Genomic DNA, 21948 nt, shown 5'->3' with positions numbered 1-21948 from the left:
CAGCGAATATTGTCGACCAGTACGATAAATATTGTATAGCACAGCGAATATTGTCGACCAGTACGATAAATATTGTATAGCACAGCGAATATTGTCGACCAGTACGATAAATATTGTATAGCACAGCGAATATTGTCGACCAGTACGATAACTATTGTATAGCACAGCGAATATTGTCGACCAGTACGATAAATATTGTATAGCACAGCGAATATTGTCGACCAGTACGATAAATATTGTATAGCACAGCGAATATTGTCGACCAGTACGATAAATATTTTATATAGCACAACGAATATTGTCGACCAGTACGATGAATATTGTATAGCACAGCGAATATTGTCGACCAATACGATAAATATTGTATAGCACAGCGAATATTGTCGACCAGTACGATAAATATTGTATAGCACAGCGAATATTTTCGACCAGTACGATGAATATTGTATAACACAGCGAATTTTGTCGACCAGTACGATGAATATTGTATACCACAACGAATATTGTCGACCAGTACGATGAATATTGTATAACACAGCGAATATTGTCGGCCAATACGAGGAATATTGTTGTGTAGCACAGCGAATATTGTCGACCAGTAAGATAATTATTGTATAGCTCAGCGAATATTGTCGACCAGTAAGAAAATTATTGTATAGTACAGCGAATATTGTCGACCCGTACTATAAATATTGTATAGCACAGCAAATATTTTGGACCAGTACGATGAATATTGTATAACACAGCGAATATTGTCAGCCAGTATGATGAATATTGTATAACACAGCGAATATTGTCGACCAGTACGATGAATATTACTGTGTAGCACAGCGAATATTGTCGACCAGTATGATAAATATTGTATAGCACAGCGAATATCGTCGGCGAGTATGATGAATATTGTTGTTTAGCACAGCGAATATTGTCGACCAGTAAGATAATTATTGTATAGCACAACGAATATTGTCGACCAGTTCTATGAATATTGTTGTCGGGCAATAATTATTACAGATGTTGTATAGTCCAGCGAATTTTGAGCAGGATGACGAATTTTGTTGTTGTGTACTAATACGAATAATTGTGCACTGCGCCGAATACTGTTGTGTAGCACGGTGAATACTGTCGAGTAGTACGAGGAATATTGTTGTATATTACGACGACTATTGTTGTGGGACAATATAGTGAAAAGTATTGTTGGACAATACGATGAATATTTTTGTTAAGGAGTACGAAAAACGTGAATGTCAATACGATAATTGTGACGAAAAATACAACGGATACAAAATTAATATGGCAATGGCATCATTTACAATATACTTCAAATTTGTATTGTACAGGGTGTCTGACTCAGGCCGTTCATAAATTGTTTTAGGCATCACGCACAACACGAATACGGGTAGGCACATTTCAATGTTGAAATTCTCTAGCTTGCAGCGCTTGTATTTTAGTTTTAATAGTGATTGAAAACAGCTAAAATAATAAATACTGTAGATATAAACGGAGGTGATTATAGAAGGTTCTAGTTAATACTACTTTAATCGATGAAACATCTTATGAACTAGAATGGCCCACAGCAGTAGCTATAAAGGCTTTTATCCTGCGTTCGGTAATAATTCACGGTTCGAATCTCTCAAACTCGTGACAGCAAAAGTGAATCATAGCGACAGAAAGTAAGATATTTCAGCAAGCAGTATACGTCGACATGGTCCAGCTCCGTGCGGGTTATCATTGATCTCGTATGTTGCAGACTGTTTGGTATGTCGTAGTCTGAATCCAACGCTTTTCATGGTTTACCCAGGTTATGACGTTTTTATGGTAGTGTCGCTAGAAGAGACATGCCGGTACTGAAAATATCCTTAAAGATATTTATTCATAAATTGTGTTAACTTTACGGTATATGAGTAGTAGTATTTATTTATTTAACCTGTTAGAGATAAGGCCATCAGGCCTTCTCTGCCTCTCTACCAGGAGATTATAACTATAATATGAAGAATAAATTACAATTAGTATTAAATTCATAATTACAATTACAAATAAAATTACAATAATTAGTATTAAATTCACAATTACAATTTACAAATAAAATTACAATTAGTATTACATTTAGAATTACAATTACAATAAAAATCGAAGTACTGAAAGATTACCTGACTAATGGAAGCTAAATAATTTACCATAGAAAAACAAAGAATATTTTATATTTACTGAATTACAAATTAAATCTAGAATAACAAAATTGTATAGTGATGAAATGACCGGATATTGAAATAGTTTGTGATAGATTAAGGAAACTATTTACAAGAAACCATGTCTAAACGAGTCTCAATTGCTGACCAAGTGCCTAGTAAGTTTGCGTTTGAATTCAATTTTATTTCGACAGTCCCTGATGCTAGCAGGTAAGGAATTCCAGAGTCTTGGCAGGGCTATTGTGAAAGAGGATGAGTATGAGGAGGTGCGATGGGATGGTATTGTTTCATGACGAGAGCGTGTGTTCAGATTATGGTGGTGTCTTTTACGGTATCTTCTTATTATGTCCGTTATTTATCCAGAATGAAACAAAACTAATTTGCGGGCTTCGAGACAAATTACGTACGGTATTAAATAATATGAAGAGCATTTTACTCTATAAAACACTACCCAATGAAAAACGTGTCTATGAGAAACGTTGGAAAACCGAAAGAAAATACATTAATGAACATAACAGATTGACTTCACAATCATTTTAACATAAAATTAGGCCACCGGCGTGGCTCAGTCGGTTAAGGCGCTTGCCTGCCGGTCTGAAGTTGCGCTCGGGCGCGGGTTCGATCCCCGCTTGGGCTGATTACCTTGTTGGGTCTTTTCCGATCTTTTCCCCAACCATAAGTTGAATACTAGGTAATCTATGGCGAATCCTTGGCCTCATCTCGCTAAATACCATCTCGCTATCACCAATCTCATCGACGCTAAATAACCTGGTAGTTGATACAGTGTCGTTAAATAACCAACTAAAAAACAAAAACATAAAATTATCACACGAAAACTGAAATTCGTAACATTCACGTGACGATGTCAGTGGACGTTATACACATCCTGATGCCTCCTGCGAAACCATTAAATACCTCCCTCAAATCTGGACTGTTATTTGGGCTGCCTGGACAAAAATGAACAGCTTATATCAGGCACCTTGTACACACATATGAACAGAGTGCACAATATGTTTTGTACTATCATGTTTCAGACCTGGTTTGTAGTTGGTAGAGAGTTAGTCTTGCATAACCCGGGCGCGACTCAAATCCCGAGAGATCCACGCTCCACCTCTCTGCATGCATCCTTTTAAGTACTTTCTGCCTACGCAGGAATTGTGTGCAGGGATGTCGGAATACCTGTAGGATCTAGTCGGATCGCGTAAAGGTGATCCTGTTTCCTCAATGTCTGTTCTAGTGGGTATATGCATAACCAACCGAAATCTGTTGGTATAAAGTTCTCCTAAGCTATCTACAGGGTGTATCAGATAAGTGATACGTTGAATGTAAAATCAATACTAATTAAATATTCTTACACCACATAGAACAGACATACATACTAAACAAAGACAACAACAAACACGCAGACATCATATACAAGGTGTTTAAAAAATACGGGGCATAATTTCAGGTATGTATTTCCCACATGTAGACAATCAAAATAGTTCATTACAACATGTGTCCGGAAATGCTTTATTTCCGAGTTATGGCCTTCAGAACATTGAAATTCACCGGAACGGTTTTCTTTCCGCAGGTCGTTGCCGTCAAAGGAGACATTAAGAGGGCACTCTAACAGTTCATTCCGAGGTGAAAGTTACATTCAGTACTTGGATCGAAGGTTTCCTGTTCGATGGATAGGTAGAGATGGCCCAATTGCTTGGCCTCCACTGTCACCTGATCTGAACCCTCTTGATTTCTACTTGTGGGGCCATTTAAAATCATTGGTTTATTCGTCTCCGATGCCTGATTTGGAATCCCTTCGGAATCGAATTGTGGCATGTTCTGAGGACATACGCAATACTCCTGGAGTTTGGGATCGTGTTCGCAGGTCAATGAGACATCGATGTGAGGTCTGTATTCAAGCAGGAGGTGGACATTTTGAACATCTTCTGTAATGATGTTAAAACTCGGGAAATGTGTTGTTTATAAACATGTGAGATATATAGAATTTGTGAAAAATTGTAATTCTATCATATTAAAATTGTTAGGCAAGGACTGCCCTTTTATATCGATTAGTAATTGGAAATTAATAAAATGCTAATGTGTGTACTAATAAATTGAAAATCAGTAAATTCGCATAGTTTAAACATGGTACAGCATGTACATGAACATGTGGTAAAATTTAAGAAATAATAACTTTAAAACTGTATAAATTGAAAAATATAATGCAACTATCCACAAAATATTATGAAAGTAGGAAAAGGGCGGGCTTATGTGAGGGCGGCAATGAACCTCCGGGTTCCTTAAAAGCCAGTAAGTAACTCCGGGTGTAATTATGAGCAAAAATTCGAGTGCTTTAAGTGTCGAAACTTGAATGCTAGACTTCATGAACTCGATTAATTATTCTTATGTAATGTCCTTAAAGGTGACATTAATTGTCAATTTTTCTTAAACAGCGTTAGCTTCCTTATTCCGATGAAGGACATGAGACATTTTCTATATTGGAAATTCTTTCTCTCCGGTCTTCAGATAAATTAATAATGCTAACTTGCATGTAGGTGATTTCGATCCATTCAATGTATAGAAATATTAGATCGTGGTAATGTGATTTGCTTTTATATTATTTCCAAAATTTCTATACTCAAACTGGTAATGTTTTCTGTAATATTTAAATCCTTTCTATGTAATTTAATAGTATTGTTTGTTGTAAATTAATCATTGTAATCCATGTTCTTCATTTTGTTATTATTGCCACATTTATACATTTAATTTGTATCATTGATGTTGATTTTATTGTATTAATTGTATCAATCTGCTGGATTTTTATTGACCAATGGCTGTTGTCCAGCACGAAAGTATCAACAAATAAAATGATAAATAATAATAATAATAATAATAATAATAGTAATATGTTATTATTATTGTTATTATTATTATTATTATTATTATTATTATTATTATTATTATTATTACTCTGTATTAATATGATTATTATAGCAGTGATAATGCAATGATGTTCCAGCTAGTTACATCGTGACTGCATGTAGCAGTAATACGATATTGTATGCTCACTGAAGCACGTAACATGTGTTTACCTCCATGTCCACTATGCACGTATGTCTCTCTGTTGCAGCCGTACTGGATGAAGAGTCGAGAGTACTGGGATTCCAACTTTGAAGAACGGTACAAAGTGCGTAAGACGAAGTGGCCGAAACTCCCGCTCAAGGTAAGAACTCTCACATTAATTTCACGTCGATAATACCTCTCCCGCTGTTTACTAGACGAACGCATGCTAAGTGGTTTTCATTGTCTCAGTACACTATACATAGGGGTGTGATCTTCTGGTACCAACGAAAATCTCGAAATGTTTGGAAACTTAATTGTATTCCCCAAAAAAAGCACAGATCTGGTAAAGGTAATCTAGGAAAAAGGCATTTAACTGCGAAATGTCACGAAATCTAAGGATGTCAATGATGTAACCTCATTAGTAGGCCTACTTGAAGAAATGTTTTTTCTCGAAATATTGATGTAAAGAAAGATAATCCTTTCAAATAAAATTTCTGGAAATGAAATATATATATATATATATATATATATATATATATATATTGTCGGACCATTGGATCTGTGCCCCTTCAGCGCTGTCGTCGTTCTTGGAAAAGTTAACGCCTGTACTGACTCCATTCCACTCGCTTTCCTCCCACCACGTTAAACAGCAGGCCACGATTCTTGCCGAATAGGGATGTTGCCAAACTTCCGTCAAACGGTGTCATAAATAACTGGTCCTCCATGCTATAATATTATTTCTTTCAATCAAAATACATCTTGTATTTCTACATTTTTTAAACCTAAATCGCATGTCTCGAATTACTTTCCGTAGTTTTTCTCTCTAACCTTGGAAATTATTACTTCTCTCACAAGCTTCAGTAATTTCTTCAATGTTGATACTTCTTTCTGAACGGTATAAAATTCTTGTATCTTTCTTCTTAAAATACATCGGTTCATATCATCTACAATAATTAAAAGTTCCGTTGGTCTGTTCTTCTCTGGTGATTCTAGCTTTTCATCTCCTGCACAGACTCCTTCTCTCCTGATTTTCTTTATTAGGAGCTCTGACCTGTCTATATAAATTACATAAAATGTTGTATTATTATCATTAGTTAAGTAAGTAATTTTAATACAAAATCAATTGAAATAAAATAAGCCCCACCTGTGATACCAGTTGCTCTTTTCGTTGCCTGATTTATAAGAAACAGATATTGACTTGTTCTTTCTCTTCATCGCAAAATTCTATTACGTATTTGCTTAACATTTCTTTCGCCACTCCGTGCTACAGTGTTCATGTTGAGTTGACAACACTGGACTGCAAGTGCAAATATTGTAAACTGTCCCGCAAGAAGGCCAAAATTGTGAGTAGTGGGGGACAGAAAGGGAGAGAGATAGAAAAGAGAGAGATAGGAATGCAGGGAGAGAAATGAATTACCGAGGCTAAGAAGGAATTAGAGTTCAGTTCGCATATCTTACGGGGGCACAGATCCGATGGTCCGACTAATATGTTTTGAATTGTTGTAACAATCCTATGCAGAATATTCTTCATGGAATAAAATAAATTACACTTAGAAGAAAACTCTTTAATTTATGCGTTTCCTAACTTTTACAGGTACAGAATTTTTGGCATTCAACGATATCACAGAATATGGAACATGTCAAAAAAATCTTAATAGTACTACAGTATAACGTCTTAATTATAGTCACAGTTTAGTTGAAATATATAAGGAAGAGTTTTACAGTATAGTCTACTAGTACAACACACAACTTTAGTATCCTTACTTAATACAAGACAGAAATATTCATGAAGCGTTGTTGAGTGTCATAAATTAACCTACGGTATAGAAGGCGTGAGAAATTAGGCACTTGTTTAATTTGGTCCTAAATGATATTATGTTTTGAGTTTGATTTTTATATCCCTAAAGTGGTTATTAAACATTTTTACCCCCATATAACGCACTTGTTGTTGATAGCACGTTAGACCTATCGATTGAGTATTAAAGTCATTTTTTGACGAGTATTTATACTGTGAACTGTTGAATTAGTTCCAAAGTTTTCACCATTACATACGAGGAAGTTTATTAATGAAAAAAAATTTCCTGACAAGCCATGGCATTATTTGTAGTTTTTTGAAAATGATTACACGATTCCCTACATTTGGCATTTACCATTATTCTAATTATATATATATATATATATATATATATATATATATATATATGCTATAGTGATTCACGACGATTTACCGTCACTTACGGAACTTATTTCCGAAGACATTCTGAGCAAAAAAGTCATAAATATTTTTTCTAATCTCAATATTTTCAGAGCTACACTAATTTGAAGTTGTTTGTAAAATACCTTTATTCTTGAGTTTTAAGGGTAAAAGAATACTACAGATAAATGACGAACTATTCAGGAGTATCATTTCTTTAATTAGTATTCTGAAGCTAAAAATGTGTTGTTAATTCCATAGTTACTTCGTACAAAATTATTTTCCGATTTTTAACTACAAAATTACACTTTCTTACGCATTTGTCACAACATTGTTACAAATCACGTCGCTCTTCTAAATTCTTCAAGACTGTACATTAGGATGCATAATAGGGTCAAGTTCCTAAAGTCGTATGATTTTTAAAAAAAAATTATGGTAAATGTGTAAGAATGATGTAATTTTTAGTTAAAAATTGGAAAACAAAATTTGTACAAAGTAATTAACAACACATTTTTTGCTTCATAATACCGTACTAGCATTATAACTGTATAACATTTCCTGGAAATGAACATGTCAGGTTTCGAATGTTTGCTCCTCATATGTATATAGAAATGCATTACATACAGTTATTTATTTTTTTAAATAAATAAAAGGTTTAGAAGTTGCACTTCAATTTTAAAATTCCATAAAATTTTCGGGGAATGAAAGTGAGACTATTCAGTGAAAAACCGTCAACTTGACATTCATCGCTGTGTTGCAAAAATGACAGCAGTCAGTGATCTGTCTCTAGTAAATCGGTGTTATAAGTTAATGAATGGATGGATCGTATTTAATGACATTGCTAATTGTATTGAATATTTATGGATATTGGTACTGTGTGTGGGTCAGCTGTAAGCATTAGCTTCATAGATTAAAAGTGTTTCCTAATATGCATAAAACGGATATATAACAACGTCAACACTACAGGGAATTGTAGTGATGGTTTTAATTAAATATATTTCATTTGAACGTCATATGGTCACATAGATACTGGGAAACATGTGCCTCCTATGATGGGTATAGTGAGAGGACTGTTTAAAAAATTGCTTCAATAAACTCTTAAATTATTAAATATCAATATAGACCATTTAGAGCCGATTTCACCAACATGTTACTAATCCACAATTAATTTAATTGTAATTTAATTTAAATTAGAAAATTATATAATATTTAATTCGCTTGTATTTCACGAAAATAATACGCATTTAAAATATACATACATAGTGTTCTACCAAATGGCAGGTCTTTCACTGCAAACCCAGCATTCTCCAATTTTTACTGTTTTCTACCTTCCTTTTATCCTCCGCATATGATCCATATACCTTAATATTGTCTACTATCTGATATCTTCTTCTGTCCGGAACTCTTCTCCCGTTCACCATTCCTTCCAGTGCATCCTTCAGTAGGCTGCTTTCTCTGAGCGAGTGGCCCAACCAATTCCGCCAATTTACCTGCTTGCAGAGGTGTCCTCACATTCCACGTTTCAATCCTCAATCTTCTTCTCTTCTCTCATGTATTTTTCCGTCTCATGTTATTTCCTCCTATATCCATGTCATTTCCTCTCATGTATTCTTCCGTGTCATGTTATTTCTTATGCAATTTCCTCTCATGTATTCTTCCGTCTCATGTAATTTCTTACGTATACTTTTATTTTATAACATTTTTTGTTATGTGTCGTTTCATCTCATGTCATCTCTTCTCTCATGTATTCTTCCGTCTCATGTTATTTCCTCCTATATCCATGTCATTTCCTCTCATGTATTTTTCCGTGTCATGTTATTTCTTATGCAATTTCCTCTCATGTATTCTTCCGTCTCATGTAATTTCTTACGTATCTTTTAATTTTATAACATTTTTTGTTATGTGTCGTTTCATCTCATGTCATCTCTTCTCTCATGTATTCTTCTGTCTCATGTTATTTCCTCCTATATCCATGTCATTTCCTCTCATGTATTCTTCCGTGTCATGTTATTTCTTAGTCATTTCCTCTCATGTATTCTTCCGCCTCATGTAATTTCTTACGTATCCTTTAATTTTATAACATTTTTTGTTATGTGTCGTTTCATCTCATGTCATCTCTTCTCTCATGTATTCTTCCGTCTCATGTTATTTCCTCCTATATCCATGTCATTTCCTCTCACGTATTCTTCCGTGTCATGTTATTTCTTATGCAATTTCCTCTCATGTATTCTTCCGTCTCATGTAATTTCTTACGTATCTTTTAATTTTATAACATTTTTTGTTATGTGTCGTTTCATCTCATGTCATCTCTTCTCTCATGTATTCTTCCGTCTCATGTTATTTCCTCCTATATCCATGTCATTTCCTCTCATGTATTCTTTCGTGTCATGTTATTTCTTATGCAATTTCCTCTCATGTATTCTTCCGTCTCATGTAATTTCTTACGTATCTTTTAATTTTATAACATTTTTTGTTATGTGTCGTTTCATCTCATGTCATCTCTTCTCTCATGTATTCTTCCGTCTAATGTTATTTCCTCCTATATCCACGTCATTTCCTCTCATGTATTCTTCCGTGTCATGTTATTTCTTATGCAATTTCCTCTCATGTATTCTTCCGTCTCATGTAATTTCTTACGTATCTTTTAATTTTATAACATTTTTTGTTATGTGTCGTTTCATCTCATGTCATCTCTTCTCTCATGTATTCTTCCATCTCATGTTATTTCCTCCTATATCCATGTAATTTCCTCTCATGTATTCTTCCGTGTCATGTTATTTCTTATGCAATTTCCTCTCATGTATTCTTCCGTCTCATGTAATTTCTTACGTATCTTTTAATTTTATAACATTTTTTGTTATGTGTCGTTTCATCTCATGTCATCTCTTCTCTCATGTATTCTTCCGTCTCATGTTATTTCCTCCTATATCCATGTCATTTCCTCTCACGTATTCTTCCGTGTCATGTTATTTCTTATGCAATTTCCTCTCATGTATTCTTCCGTCTCAGGTAATTTCTTACGTATCTTTTAATTTTATAACATTTTTTGTTATGTGTCGTTTCATCTCATGTCATCTCTTCTCTCATGTATTCTTCCGTCTCATGTTATTTCCTCCTATATCCATGTCATTTCCTCTCACGTATTCTTCCGTGTCTTGTTATTTCTTATACAATTTCCTCTCATGTATTCTTCCGTCTCGTGTAATTTCTTACGTATCCTTTAATTTTATAACATTTTTTGTTATGTGTCGTTTCATCTCATGTCATCTCTTCTCTCATGTATTCTTCTGTCTCATGTTATTTCCTCCTATATCCATGTCATTTCCTCTCATGTATTCTTCCGTGTCATGTTATTTCTTAGTCATTTCCTCTCATGTATTCTTCCGCCTCATGTAATTTCTTACGTATCCTTTAATTTTATAACATTTTTTGTTATGTGTCGTTTCATCTCATGTCATTTTCCTTCATGTATTCTTTCTTCTCATGTCACTTATTCTCATGCGGCCTTTCATCTTATATCATTTCCTGTCATATATCCCTTCCTCTCATCTCATTTCTTGTCATGTGTTTTCCCATCTCATGTCATTTCCTCTCATGTATTTTTTTCGTCCAATGTAGTTCGGTCTCATATCACATAAGCTTATCTTTTCGTCTCTTGTTATGTATCTTTTCATCTCACTTAATTTAATTTCTCATCGTCTCTTTAAATATCGTTCCATATATCCGCATCTCCGTAAATCTTGCATGGTCTAATCTTCCCATATCTCGTCTTGTCTTCTATTCCTTTATTTTAATTAGTGTTGTACCGTCTCGTCCTATTTCCTATACATTTTCTCGTGACCCATCTTATCTGATCTAGTCCTGTCCTTCTAATCTTATCTTATGCAATCAAACTTCACCTCCTTCAATCTCTTTCTTATCTCTTCTCACTTTGTCTAACTTCGTCTCATCAGATCTCATTTCATCTTTCCTAAAACCGTGGTATTCTGCAGTAAATTGTATTGTCGGGATTCCAATTTGGTAACTGCACTAAAGGACAGAAACCTGGACTGCAGAATAGAAACCTGTACTCTATTCCGTCTGTTATCTGTAGCACAAAGGATAATCTACCTGGTGCAGAGTCTTCTGTGTAGACATGCAGGTCACGAACTGGGGACTTGAAGCAGTACAACTGTAGGAGACATGTTCATAATTAACAGCTCACAAACACTCACTACCTGCAATGTTAAGAGAAGGTAGAGGAGGGTTGATGCTACAGATACGGACGGGTGGGCAGTGTCCCCTGCACACGATCAACAATGAACCTCTGTTGTGGATAATTGTTGTTTAGTAGCTGATATAGGAGCTAAGTTACGTGGAGATGGCTATTTTACGTTGTTACTCCATAAGAAAATAGTGTGAGACATTGGTTGATATGGCATAACACGACACTTAGCTAATTATAAACTCTAGTAATTCATAATTTGCACAAATATAAAAACGAGTGTAAGGCAAATATCAGAAAAGATTATGGCAAAACCTCGGACTCATTTTTATGAATACTACTTTCTTGTTGCGTAATATTCATGTCGAAATTACGGTTCCATCTCGTGAAATATCATAAGTACTGTTACATGCACTTCCAACCACACTACGTAACAACATAATCGACAAGACGTCGATAAATGGCAACATAAAAATCAACTCCATCGGCGCTAGAAAACTGCACAGTTGATACAGCGTCGTTAAATAACAGATTAAAAATCAAATCCATTTGCGCTAGATAATCGCACAGGTGATACAAGTCTTTAAATTACATTAAAAATCAATTCAATCGACGCTAGGTAACCGCACAGTTGATACAGCGTCGTTAAATGGCATTAAAATCAATTCTATCGACGCTAAATAACCGCACAGTTGATTCAGCGTCGTTAAATAACATAAAATCAATTCAATCATGCCTGATAACCGTACAATTGTTACATAGTAACACAGTTGATACAGTGTCGATAAATAACGGATTACAATCAATTTTTTCTTCGCTAGATAACCGCACAGTTGATACAGCGTCGTTAAATATCATTAAAAATCAATTCCAACTATGCTAGATAAGCGCACAGTTGATTCAGCTTCGTTAAATAACATAAAATCAATTCAGTCATGCCTGATAACCGCACAATTGTTATAGCGTCGATAAATAACATTAAAAATCAATTCCATCGGCGCTAGATAACCCCACAGTTGATACAGCGTCGTTAAATAACGGATTAAAATCAATTTGTTCGTCGCTAGATAATCGCACAGTTGATACAGCGTCGTTAAATAACGTTAAAATCGATTCCATCAACGTTAGATAACCGCACAGTTGTTACAGCGTTGTTAAATAACTTTAAAAATCAATTCCATTGGCGCCAAATATCCGCACAACTGGTACAGCGTCGTTAAATAACATTACAATCAAATCCTTCGGTGCTAGATAACTGCACAGTTGAGACAGCGTCGTTAAATAACATTAAAAATCAATTTCATCGACGTTAGAAAACCGCACAGTTGATACAGAGTCGTTAAGTAACATATTAAAATCCCAATTCCATCGACGATAGATAACCTCACAGTTGATATAGCGTGTTAAAAAGCAATTACATTAACAATAAGCAACCACACAGTTTGTAAAATATCGTTAAATAACAGATTAAAAATCAATTCCATCGACGACAAATAACCGCACATTTGATACAGCTTTCTTAAGTGACATTAAAATGAATTCCATCAATTATAGTTATCCTCACTCTTGATACAGAGTCTTAAATGACTGGTTCAGAAAAAAAATATTTGAATTATATTGTCAGCTGTGGCAGAATGTGTTTATAACTGGAGGTAGGTGAAGGCTCTGATTTTCGGGGATGGCGATTGTAAAACGAATCGTTCTGATTAGAAAATTGCAACTACTTTAGAATATTCTTGTTTACTGCACTAAAGCATTTAATTTCCGATGAAAGAGTAATGGAACGGAGAAAAATTCTCTCCGGCGCCGGGATTTGAACCCGGGTTTTCAGCTCTACGTGCTGATGCTTTATCCACTAAGCCACACCGGATACCACCCCGGCGTCGGAAGAATCGTCTCAGTTTAAGCTCCCACTGCTCTGTAAGCTCCAACTCTTGGGTTCCCTCTAGTGGCCGCCCACTGCACTACGTCATAGATGTCTATGAACGTAGGACCAAAGTCCACACATGTGCTGAGGTGCACTCGCCATGAGTGACTAGTTGGCAGGGATCCGACGGAATAAGCGCCGTCTTAAATCACGAAATGATTTACGCATATCATATATATTATTTTAATGTACCGAAGTACATATGAGAATTTTTCTCCGTTCCATTACTCTTTCATCGTATTGAGACGCAGAATATCTGCATGGAAATATCATATGTACTTCGGTACATTAAAATAATATATTTAATTTCCGATTTGTTGTCTACTCTATTGAGGAAAATAACTGAAAGTGGATCATTTAATATTTTTTATGCTCGACCATGCCGAAATGTAGTAATTATACATCTGGTAGCAGTCCTTTAATGCATGTCATTAAAGTACACCTATTCATTAAAGTTCAGGTTTTCGATTATTCTCGGATATGCAATCGAAAGACGAGGGAAACGTCACGGAGGCTGGAAATCCAATACTGTCGCAGAAGTTTATGTTCTGTTACTATAATAATTAGCGTTAATTGTAAATAATATTCAAATAAATTCAATTTGTCATCTCGTTTTTCAATTCTAAATCAATTTCCAGGTTATACATTTCCTGCATTACATCAAGGTCAATGACATTATTGTTCCTCTGAAAAAATCAATACTTTTGCGTCTGCGCACATCTCACAATTCAAGAGCTATGAACAAGGTCACTTCCGATCTTCTGTCAAATACAAATAAAATGTATACTTCTGAATAATTTAAAGTTAGAAATATGGTCGAGCATAAAAAGTCGTATGAAACTTTCTTATAATGGTAATTAAGACGCTCGTATGAAAATTATGAAACTCGCTTGCGCTCGTTTCATAAACAAACATACTTGCGTCTTAATTACTATCATTATAGACGCATTGCATAATGTACTATTGTGATATCTTTAATTAAGCCGAAAATTTGAAATTCTGGATACGATACAATAACTTCTACACTAATATGTTGAAATTCTCATAATTAGGCATTTAGAAGTAAAATAGCATTGACTGCATCTGATTAGAATTGCAAGAAGTATTCTAGTTTACTAATTTATAAAGAGGGTGAACCTTCGGAGAAATTAACTTCAGTATAAACTTTTGAAATATTTGTCTGAGCCTGAAATAACTTAGCGTTATTCCATAATCGCTTTCATCCGAGATCATACCTTCTTTCTGGAGTCGAATCTGGCTGTGTTTAAGGAAAATGTCTTATGTTACTGACATTTGGCAAGTTCCATTTCATTACTATCTTCTATAGCACATACAAGTCGTCAAGAGACTACTGTGCCTAATATGAAATCGTCAAAAACTGCTAGGCTACTTTAATTTGTTATACACAATCGTGGAGAGACTGCTTGCTGATAATAAATCAATAAATAACTACTTTATATGATAATTTATCATAATTTGTATTATTATATCATAATTTACTCTATTCGATGTTATGTCACAATACTGATATAAATGATATGAAATCGACAAACTGTTACTGTAACTGATATAAACATCGTGAAACAATTACGATCGATCATATGAAACCATTAGTAACTGCTGTAACTAATATACAGGGTGATTCACGAGGATTTACCGTCTCGTATGGAGCTTATTTCCGAAGATATTCTGAGCAAAAAATGTCATATAAACATGTGTTCTAATCTCAATATTTTCAGAGTTACACTAATTTGAAGTTGTTTGTAAAATACTATTATTATTTCATTTTAAGGGGAAAAATAATGTCACAGATAAAGATTTAACTATTCAGGAGTATCATTTCTTCAGTTACCTAGTATTTTGAAACCAATTCCATAGTTGCTTCGCACAGATTTTTTTGTTCGATTTTTAACTATAAAATTACATTTTCTTACGCATTTATCACAACAATTGTTAGAAATCACGCCACTCGTGTAAACTCTTTAAGACTATATATTATATTATGATGCATTATTAAACTGTAAAGAATCTACTTCCTAAAATCATATGATTTGTAACAATCCTTTCTCTTAAATTTTCTAATGAGGACATTAACAACATTTATCTAAAGGTATTGAGAGATTCATTAACCATTTTACACAATCACTTGTATAACACTACGTAATATATATATTTTGTACGAGATCTTGCGTATTTACTTGGTTTCCGCACAAAACCAATCCGCGGAAAGTCTAAAATTCCACATTCAGTATTCCCAACCGAACACAGATAACAATTTTCCTCTTCTTACCGCTTAAGTGACATATTGATTTTACTGCTTTAGGCTTTTAACATATTATTTTTAGAGACGTTCAATATAGTAATAATTATAAATTGGAAACTTACCACTGCAATTTCACCTAAATTGCACTGTTAATTATTGTTTTTTAAATATTTGCAAAAATTAAGTAAACTCTACAACCCCACTAAAGTTACTGCATTCGTGATGCAAGTAACATTAAGGAAGCCGTGAAAAAATCAACAAGATTCCAGACTCATCATAGACTGGGGGAAAAAAAAGACAGACGTATATCACGGCCTGCTGGAGTACAGTAAACACAGAAAACATTTTAAAGCAACAATGTTGAAGTTAGATATTTTTGCTTTGCAAATTTGCCGTCATTGAACAGAAACCAAGATGGAGATTTCATTGCAACTAATTAGAAATTCCTCTTTCAGGTATGTAATAAACGATCTTCGTACAATGAATGTACGATACACGAGCGGTACGTCTTCTTTCAATTCTCGGAAATTAAAAAAGCTCAACTACGTTTCGCTTTTTCAAACTTTTCCTCGAAAATGAAAACTTCAACATACCACTCTTGTAACGCATATTACTATTATTTACTTCATTTCATTATTTTTCATTGTACTTTCATCTCATGTTTCTCCGAAATCAAATTATACTTTGTTTTTAAATTTATCAATATTCTGTATTCTCTCCGCAAATCATATTGTATACTTACTTATTGGCTTTTAAGGAACCCGGAGGTTCATTGCCGCTATCACATAAGCCCGCAATTGGTCTCTAATCCAGTCTCTACCATCATATCCCACCTCCCTCAAATCCATTTTAATATTATCTTCCCACATACCTCTCGGCCTCCCCAAAGGTCTTTTTCTCTCCGGCCTCCCAACTAACTCTATATGCAATCCTGGATTCGCCCAAACATGCTACATGCCCTGCCCATCTCAAACGTCTGGATTTAATGTTCCTAATTATGTCAGGTGAAGAACACAATTCGTGCGATCATATTGTATTTTATTTTTAATTTAACCTCTGCTTTGTATTCTGGATCCTAGTGGTCAGTCGTTGATGTCGGTCAGATGTCCCAAATTGTGGAATTACTAGTTGTGATAAGTGCATAAGAATAATGTAATCTTTAATTAAAAATTGAAAAACGAAATCTATACAAAGCACTTAACATATTTTTAGCTTCAGAACACTAGCCAAATAAAGAAATGATACTTCTGAATTGTTGAATCTATATTTGTAATATTATTTTACCCTTAAAATTAAAGAAAAAAGGTATCTTACTAACAACTTCAAATTAGTGTAACGCTGAAAATATTGAGATTAGGACACATGTTTATGTGACTTTTTTGCTGGAGTGTCTTCGGAAATAAGCTCCGTAAGTGACGGTAAATCCTCGTCAATCTTATATATTTAGGAATCTTCTGTACCCAGTAATCAATACGAGTATAATGTAGTCAAGCAATACTGCATAACTGATTCGAAATCGTGAAACAAACACGTTAGCGATTTCAGATTATTGATACGAAATTATTTAACTGCTATAGCTGATACGAAATCTTCAAACAATCAAGACTCTTGGGGCAAAAAGCATAGAATTCATTTAGAAACAAATAGTTGTGGTAGTTGATACAGGCCTGTCACAGCATGGGTTGTAGATCGGTCACTGGAAAGCCTCCTGCCCTGTCAGCTTTTTGCCAGCGCCGCGGGGTGACGTTGTGACGTGTATCCCGACAGGTGGTGGCGCTGACACGGACACCCGCTGTTTGATTCAGCAGCTCAATGGGCAAAATACAGGGTGTTTCTTAATAACGAGTTACTATCGGAGTTACTATGTTAGAATATTTCTGTTGTAACGCACAGCACTTCCTTTCTTAAAATATCACTATGTTTATTTGTGCGTGACATCACACTCTTGCATTTATTGTTTTTGCCGCTTGATCTCGCTATAACAGTGCGTAAGTCAAACAAAAGTAGCCTTAACTCTTACCTATTTTACTGTTTAGTCCCAGCAAGCGATTAAAAGTCTGCAAAATTAGGAAATGTATTACGTGTTTTTGGATTATTGCTTATACAATATAAAATATTGTTTTGAGAATAAAATAAACATCAGTTTTGTATAGACTGAGTATTTATTTAAATATAACTTCTTCATATAATTACGCTATAGGTATTAAGTGATCAGCATCCAAAAATGGAGTTGTGTCGTCTATCAGTTTGTTCCTATTGAGCCTTATATAATAGCGTTATTCAACTTTAAAAATCTATTTACACACGTTACTAATAATTATTTGAAATCTCTATGTATACTGCAGCATGTTATAGGAAGTATTTGTGTACAGATTTAATTCTGAAGGACTCTGTAGTTATACTAAATACTCATTTGTGTTCTACATATTAATGTTATTGTACAGGGACATCATTTTATTTTTACTTCAATTTTTATTGTACCTGAGTTTTTTAATGTACTTCACTCCCACCCCTTCTACTAAGGAAGTTCCAACTCCATACAGAACCAAGACCGCAGATAGTAAGCAGTACTGAGTATAGTACGTTCCAGAAATATGTTCGCGTTTTCCAGTGACGAAAGAGCTTTCAATATTGAATCATATTTTCGCACAGGTACTGCCTCGTTAAGTAATTAACTGTCACGTGATTTCCTCCCTTTCTACAATCCGGCGGCATAACCACTTGGACGGACAGTAGATAGCATGTCTGAGTAATTTTATATTTTCGGGTCGGGCAGAAGTGAAGATTGAATTTACAGTACGTAGAGTAGGTACAGAATTATTTCAACATGAGTTACTAATACGAAGGACGAAACTGGCAATTGGAATTAGATGCAATAGTCTATAGTGTGATAATATGCACAAAAGAACTGAAGCCTGTATCGAAATGAACGGCCACCATTTTCAAAATTGTGTTTAAATATTCATATTATGATTATTTTTCAATTTAACTTCTTTCTCTATATTGTACGTTAATGTGCTGTAGACAGTATAATATACACTGCATAATGAATACGTTCGCATGGATAACTCACTTCGTGAGTAAAAACACTTATTCTTAATACAATACTGTACTTTGATTAAAGAAAAACCTAATGAAAATTATCAAACTCAAAATCGCGATATTTCCTAGTTTACGTAAACGGATGAACTACTTTTCTTCCTTCCTATACCTAGTAGAGTGATTTGTGTTTTACGCCAGTATCATCGAACTCCAGTCTTGGAGGGGGGAGCAAGCGGTGTTTCCGGTTCTCTAAAGGTATAGACAGGTTAATATTAAAAATGTTAGTAAAAATAAAATGATGTTCCTGTATCAAATTTTTATAATACTTTTTATAGTTGGTAATACTAGTTTCAGAATTATTACAGTATTCATTTTAATTAGTTAAATTAAATTCTTGTATGTTTGTAATCTGATCTGAATGGTTACCTAGTCTGTCAGGAAAATGTCTCCCTTTCTTTGCGAGAAAATGTTGTTATCAGCAGCGAAGTGTTGGCTTATGAGTAAATGTTGATTGGTCAGAATAAAAAAAAATAATTGAGAAATCAGCATATAGAACATTGAAAAAATAAGAAATTACTACTATAAAAATAAAATAAATCGGAATAATCAAAATTTTTGCAAAGTAATTCTGAGACTGATAATATTTACTACAAAGAAAAATGTCAAGTTGTAAGAGCATGCTCATACAGGTAAATGAGACTGAAATTAAAAATAGACAAGTGTTAGTGTGCAGTATAAAGGGTGTTCTGAAAAAAGGTTTCAATATTTAGAAACGAGATAGTATGCATAAAAACAAAAAATAAAAGTGCTACAAACATGGAACCTAAAATTATTATATTCTGAGAAATCATCAAATGTTTACTGTCACTGGAAGAGCAGCATATCTTTCACTGTGAGCTCTTTGCAAGAAACAAATGAGGAAACACAATGCAGTCGTTTGTTACTGTGTATTACACAGCATGCCTTTGCTTGGGTGTAATCGTACTACTGCAGTAATATTACTCTACCACTGACTTAAGTTAGTTTCGTATCTGTAGTAGTGACAAACGGTTGCATTTTGTTTCCGCATTTGTTTCTTGCCAAAGAGCTCACAGTGGAAGATATGCTGCTCTTACAGTGATGACAAACATTTGCCAATTTCTCAGAAGATAGTAATTGTAGGACTCATATTTGTAAGATTTTTATTTCTTGTTTTGATGCATAATATCTCCTCTCCAAATATTGGAACTTTTTCAGAACACTCTTTATAATTTTGAGGAAGGGATGTAGAATGCATTGCAGCAGTTATTATAGTGGCATAAGTTTACGAAGAGAAGCATATAAAATACATACTGAAAGTATAACTCGCCGTCTAAACTTCATTAGAGAAGGAATTTTTTAAAAGAACAAAGGGGATTCAGAAAAGGACAGTCTTGCTCGCTTAGATTGTATTTTTGTTATGGAATAACTGATTCAGAAACGGAGTGAAATTAATTTGCTTAGATGTATCTTATTTGCTGCCTACGGAAAAGACTTTCATCATCTTTTCCGAAACAAATCTTGGTACGTAATGCATAAAGAAGACTCATATTAAATCAGTGCATATAATATAAATATAAAAATATAGTATAACATGGACAGAAGAGGCGAATAAAGAAGTTATAAAAGGATACCAACTCTTTGTAACATGTACAGAAGATCCCAAACGTAAACCGAGAAACTTTACCAGAGTATTTTGGATGTAAATCAAAGCAGAAAAAGTTGATATAGGGGAGACTCGGCTAATTCCGCAATATTAAGAAATTAAATCTATCATATTTTTATCAAAATGTTTTTTGAAAAATATTATAAAGGTATGTAGACATGGACGAAACTTTTCATTACCAAATGAGATAAAGAGACCTATTAAAATGCAAATATATTTAGCTGTACATACATTACAGTTGAAAAATAATAACTCGGGTAATTCCGCAACAGTGCGGATAAATCCGCAATAGGACTTGGCTAATTCCGCAGTAGTAAATAATTATGAAATACATTATGAAAGTGACATAAAAGGAACAATTTATATGTAACAATGCTCACTTTCTTCACAGCTGTGTAGCAAAACACGAAAAACAACCAACTTTCGATGTTTCACTGTATTGCCGACAGAGGTGTCGACCAATATCCTTGGATTTTTTTCTATAGCACTGCAGAGGACATGCCTCCTGTTGACAGCCTCTCAAAACTTACGTTCACGCTATTGTAAAGCTACAGTAAAATCATATATGCACTACTGCGGAATTACCCGTACTGCGGATTTAGCCGAGTTTCTCCTACACTATGGTTCAATTCGATTTCTTTATCAATGTAATTATATAAATAAATATTAATTTACTTTGAGTATGCAATAATGAAAAAGGTTTTTCTATTAGAGCCCTTATCATTCCGCCACTACACTCTTTTGGATTTCATCGCGATATCGTAGCAAGTATTGTAGTATTATTATAAAGTACATATGATTTTTCCGTGCAGCAATTCTGCTTTACCATATGATGAAGGATGGACAGAACATAGAAAAATTCTCTCCCGCATCGGGACTCGAACCCGGGTTTTCAGCTCTACGTGCTGACGCTTTTTACACTAAGCCGCACCGGATTCCAATCCCCTCAGTTTAAGTTCCACCTCTCAGTTTTCCCTTTGGTGGCCTACCCTCATGTACTGTGTCACAGATTATGTGACAGTGGCACAATGTCCAACGCACTGTGTACAGAAGTGCGCTCGTTACGAGTGACTAAGTGGCCGGAATCCGACGGGATGAGCGCCGTCTTGAATCACTGAGTGATTCGCAACGTATCAAAAGAAAACGTTTTTTGAAGAAACGCTTTGAAATATTGTTGAAAGGGATATATACCAACATTAAACACAAATTTCGATTAAATTATTTTTCACGGTGGGCCTCGGTAGCGTACTTGGTATAGCGCTGGCCATCTATGCTCGAGATTGCGGGTTCGATCCCGGTCCAGATCGTTAGCATTTAAGTGTGTTTAAGTGCGACAGGCTCATGTCAGTAGATTTACTGGCATGTAAAATAACTCCTTCGGGACAAAATTCCGACACACCCGC

General features: G+C 34.5%; 1 protein-coding gene across 3 annotated transcripts in view; it reads left to right on the top strand.

Annotated features, from left to right (window-relative positions):
* The window catches only part of alpha-Man-IIb (alpha-Mannosidase class II b), a 1305824-nt gene that overhangs the window by 727420 nt on the left and 556456 nt on the right, over positions 1-21948 (top strand). For all 3 annotated transcript variants that reach the window (XM_069835935.1, XM_069835933.1, XM_069835936.1), the window contains one exon: positions 5299-5391. In XM_069835935.1, coding sequence (XP_069692036.1) covers positions 5299-5391 — 93 coding nt within the window. The remainder of the gene's footprint in view (positions 1-5298; positions 5392-21948) is intronic.

This window comes from Periplaneta americana, chromosome 9, assembly GCF_040183065.1.
Source record: "Periplaneta americana isolate PAMFEO1 chromosome 9, P.americana_PAMFEO1_priV1, whole genome shotgun sequence".
Taxonomy (NCBI): Eukaryota; Metazoa; Arthropoda; class Insecta; order Blattodea; family Blattidae; genus Periplaneta; species Periplaneta americana.
This window is presented reverse-complemented; position numbering and strand designations above follow the sequence as displayed.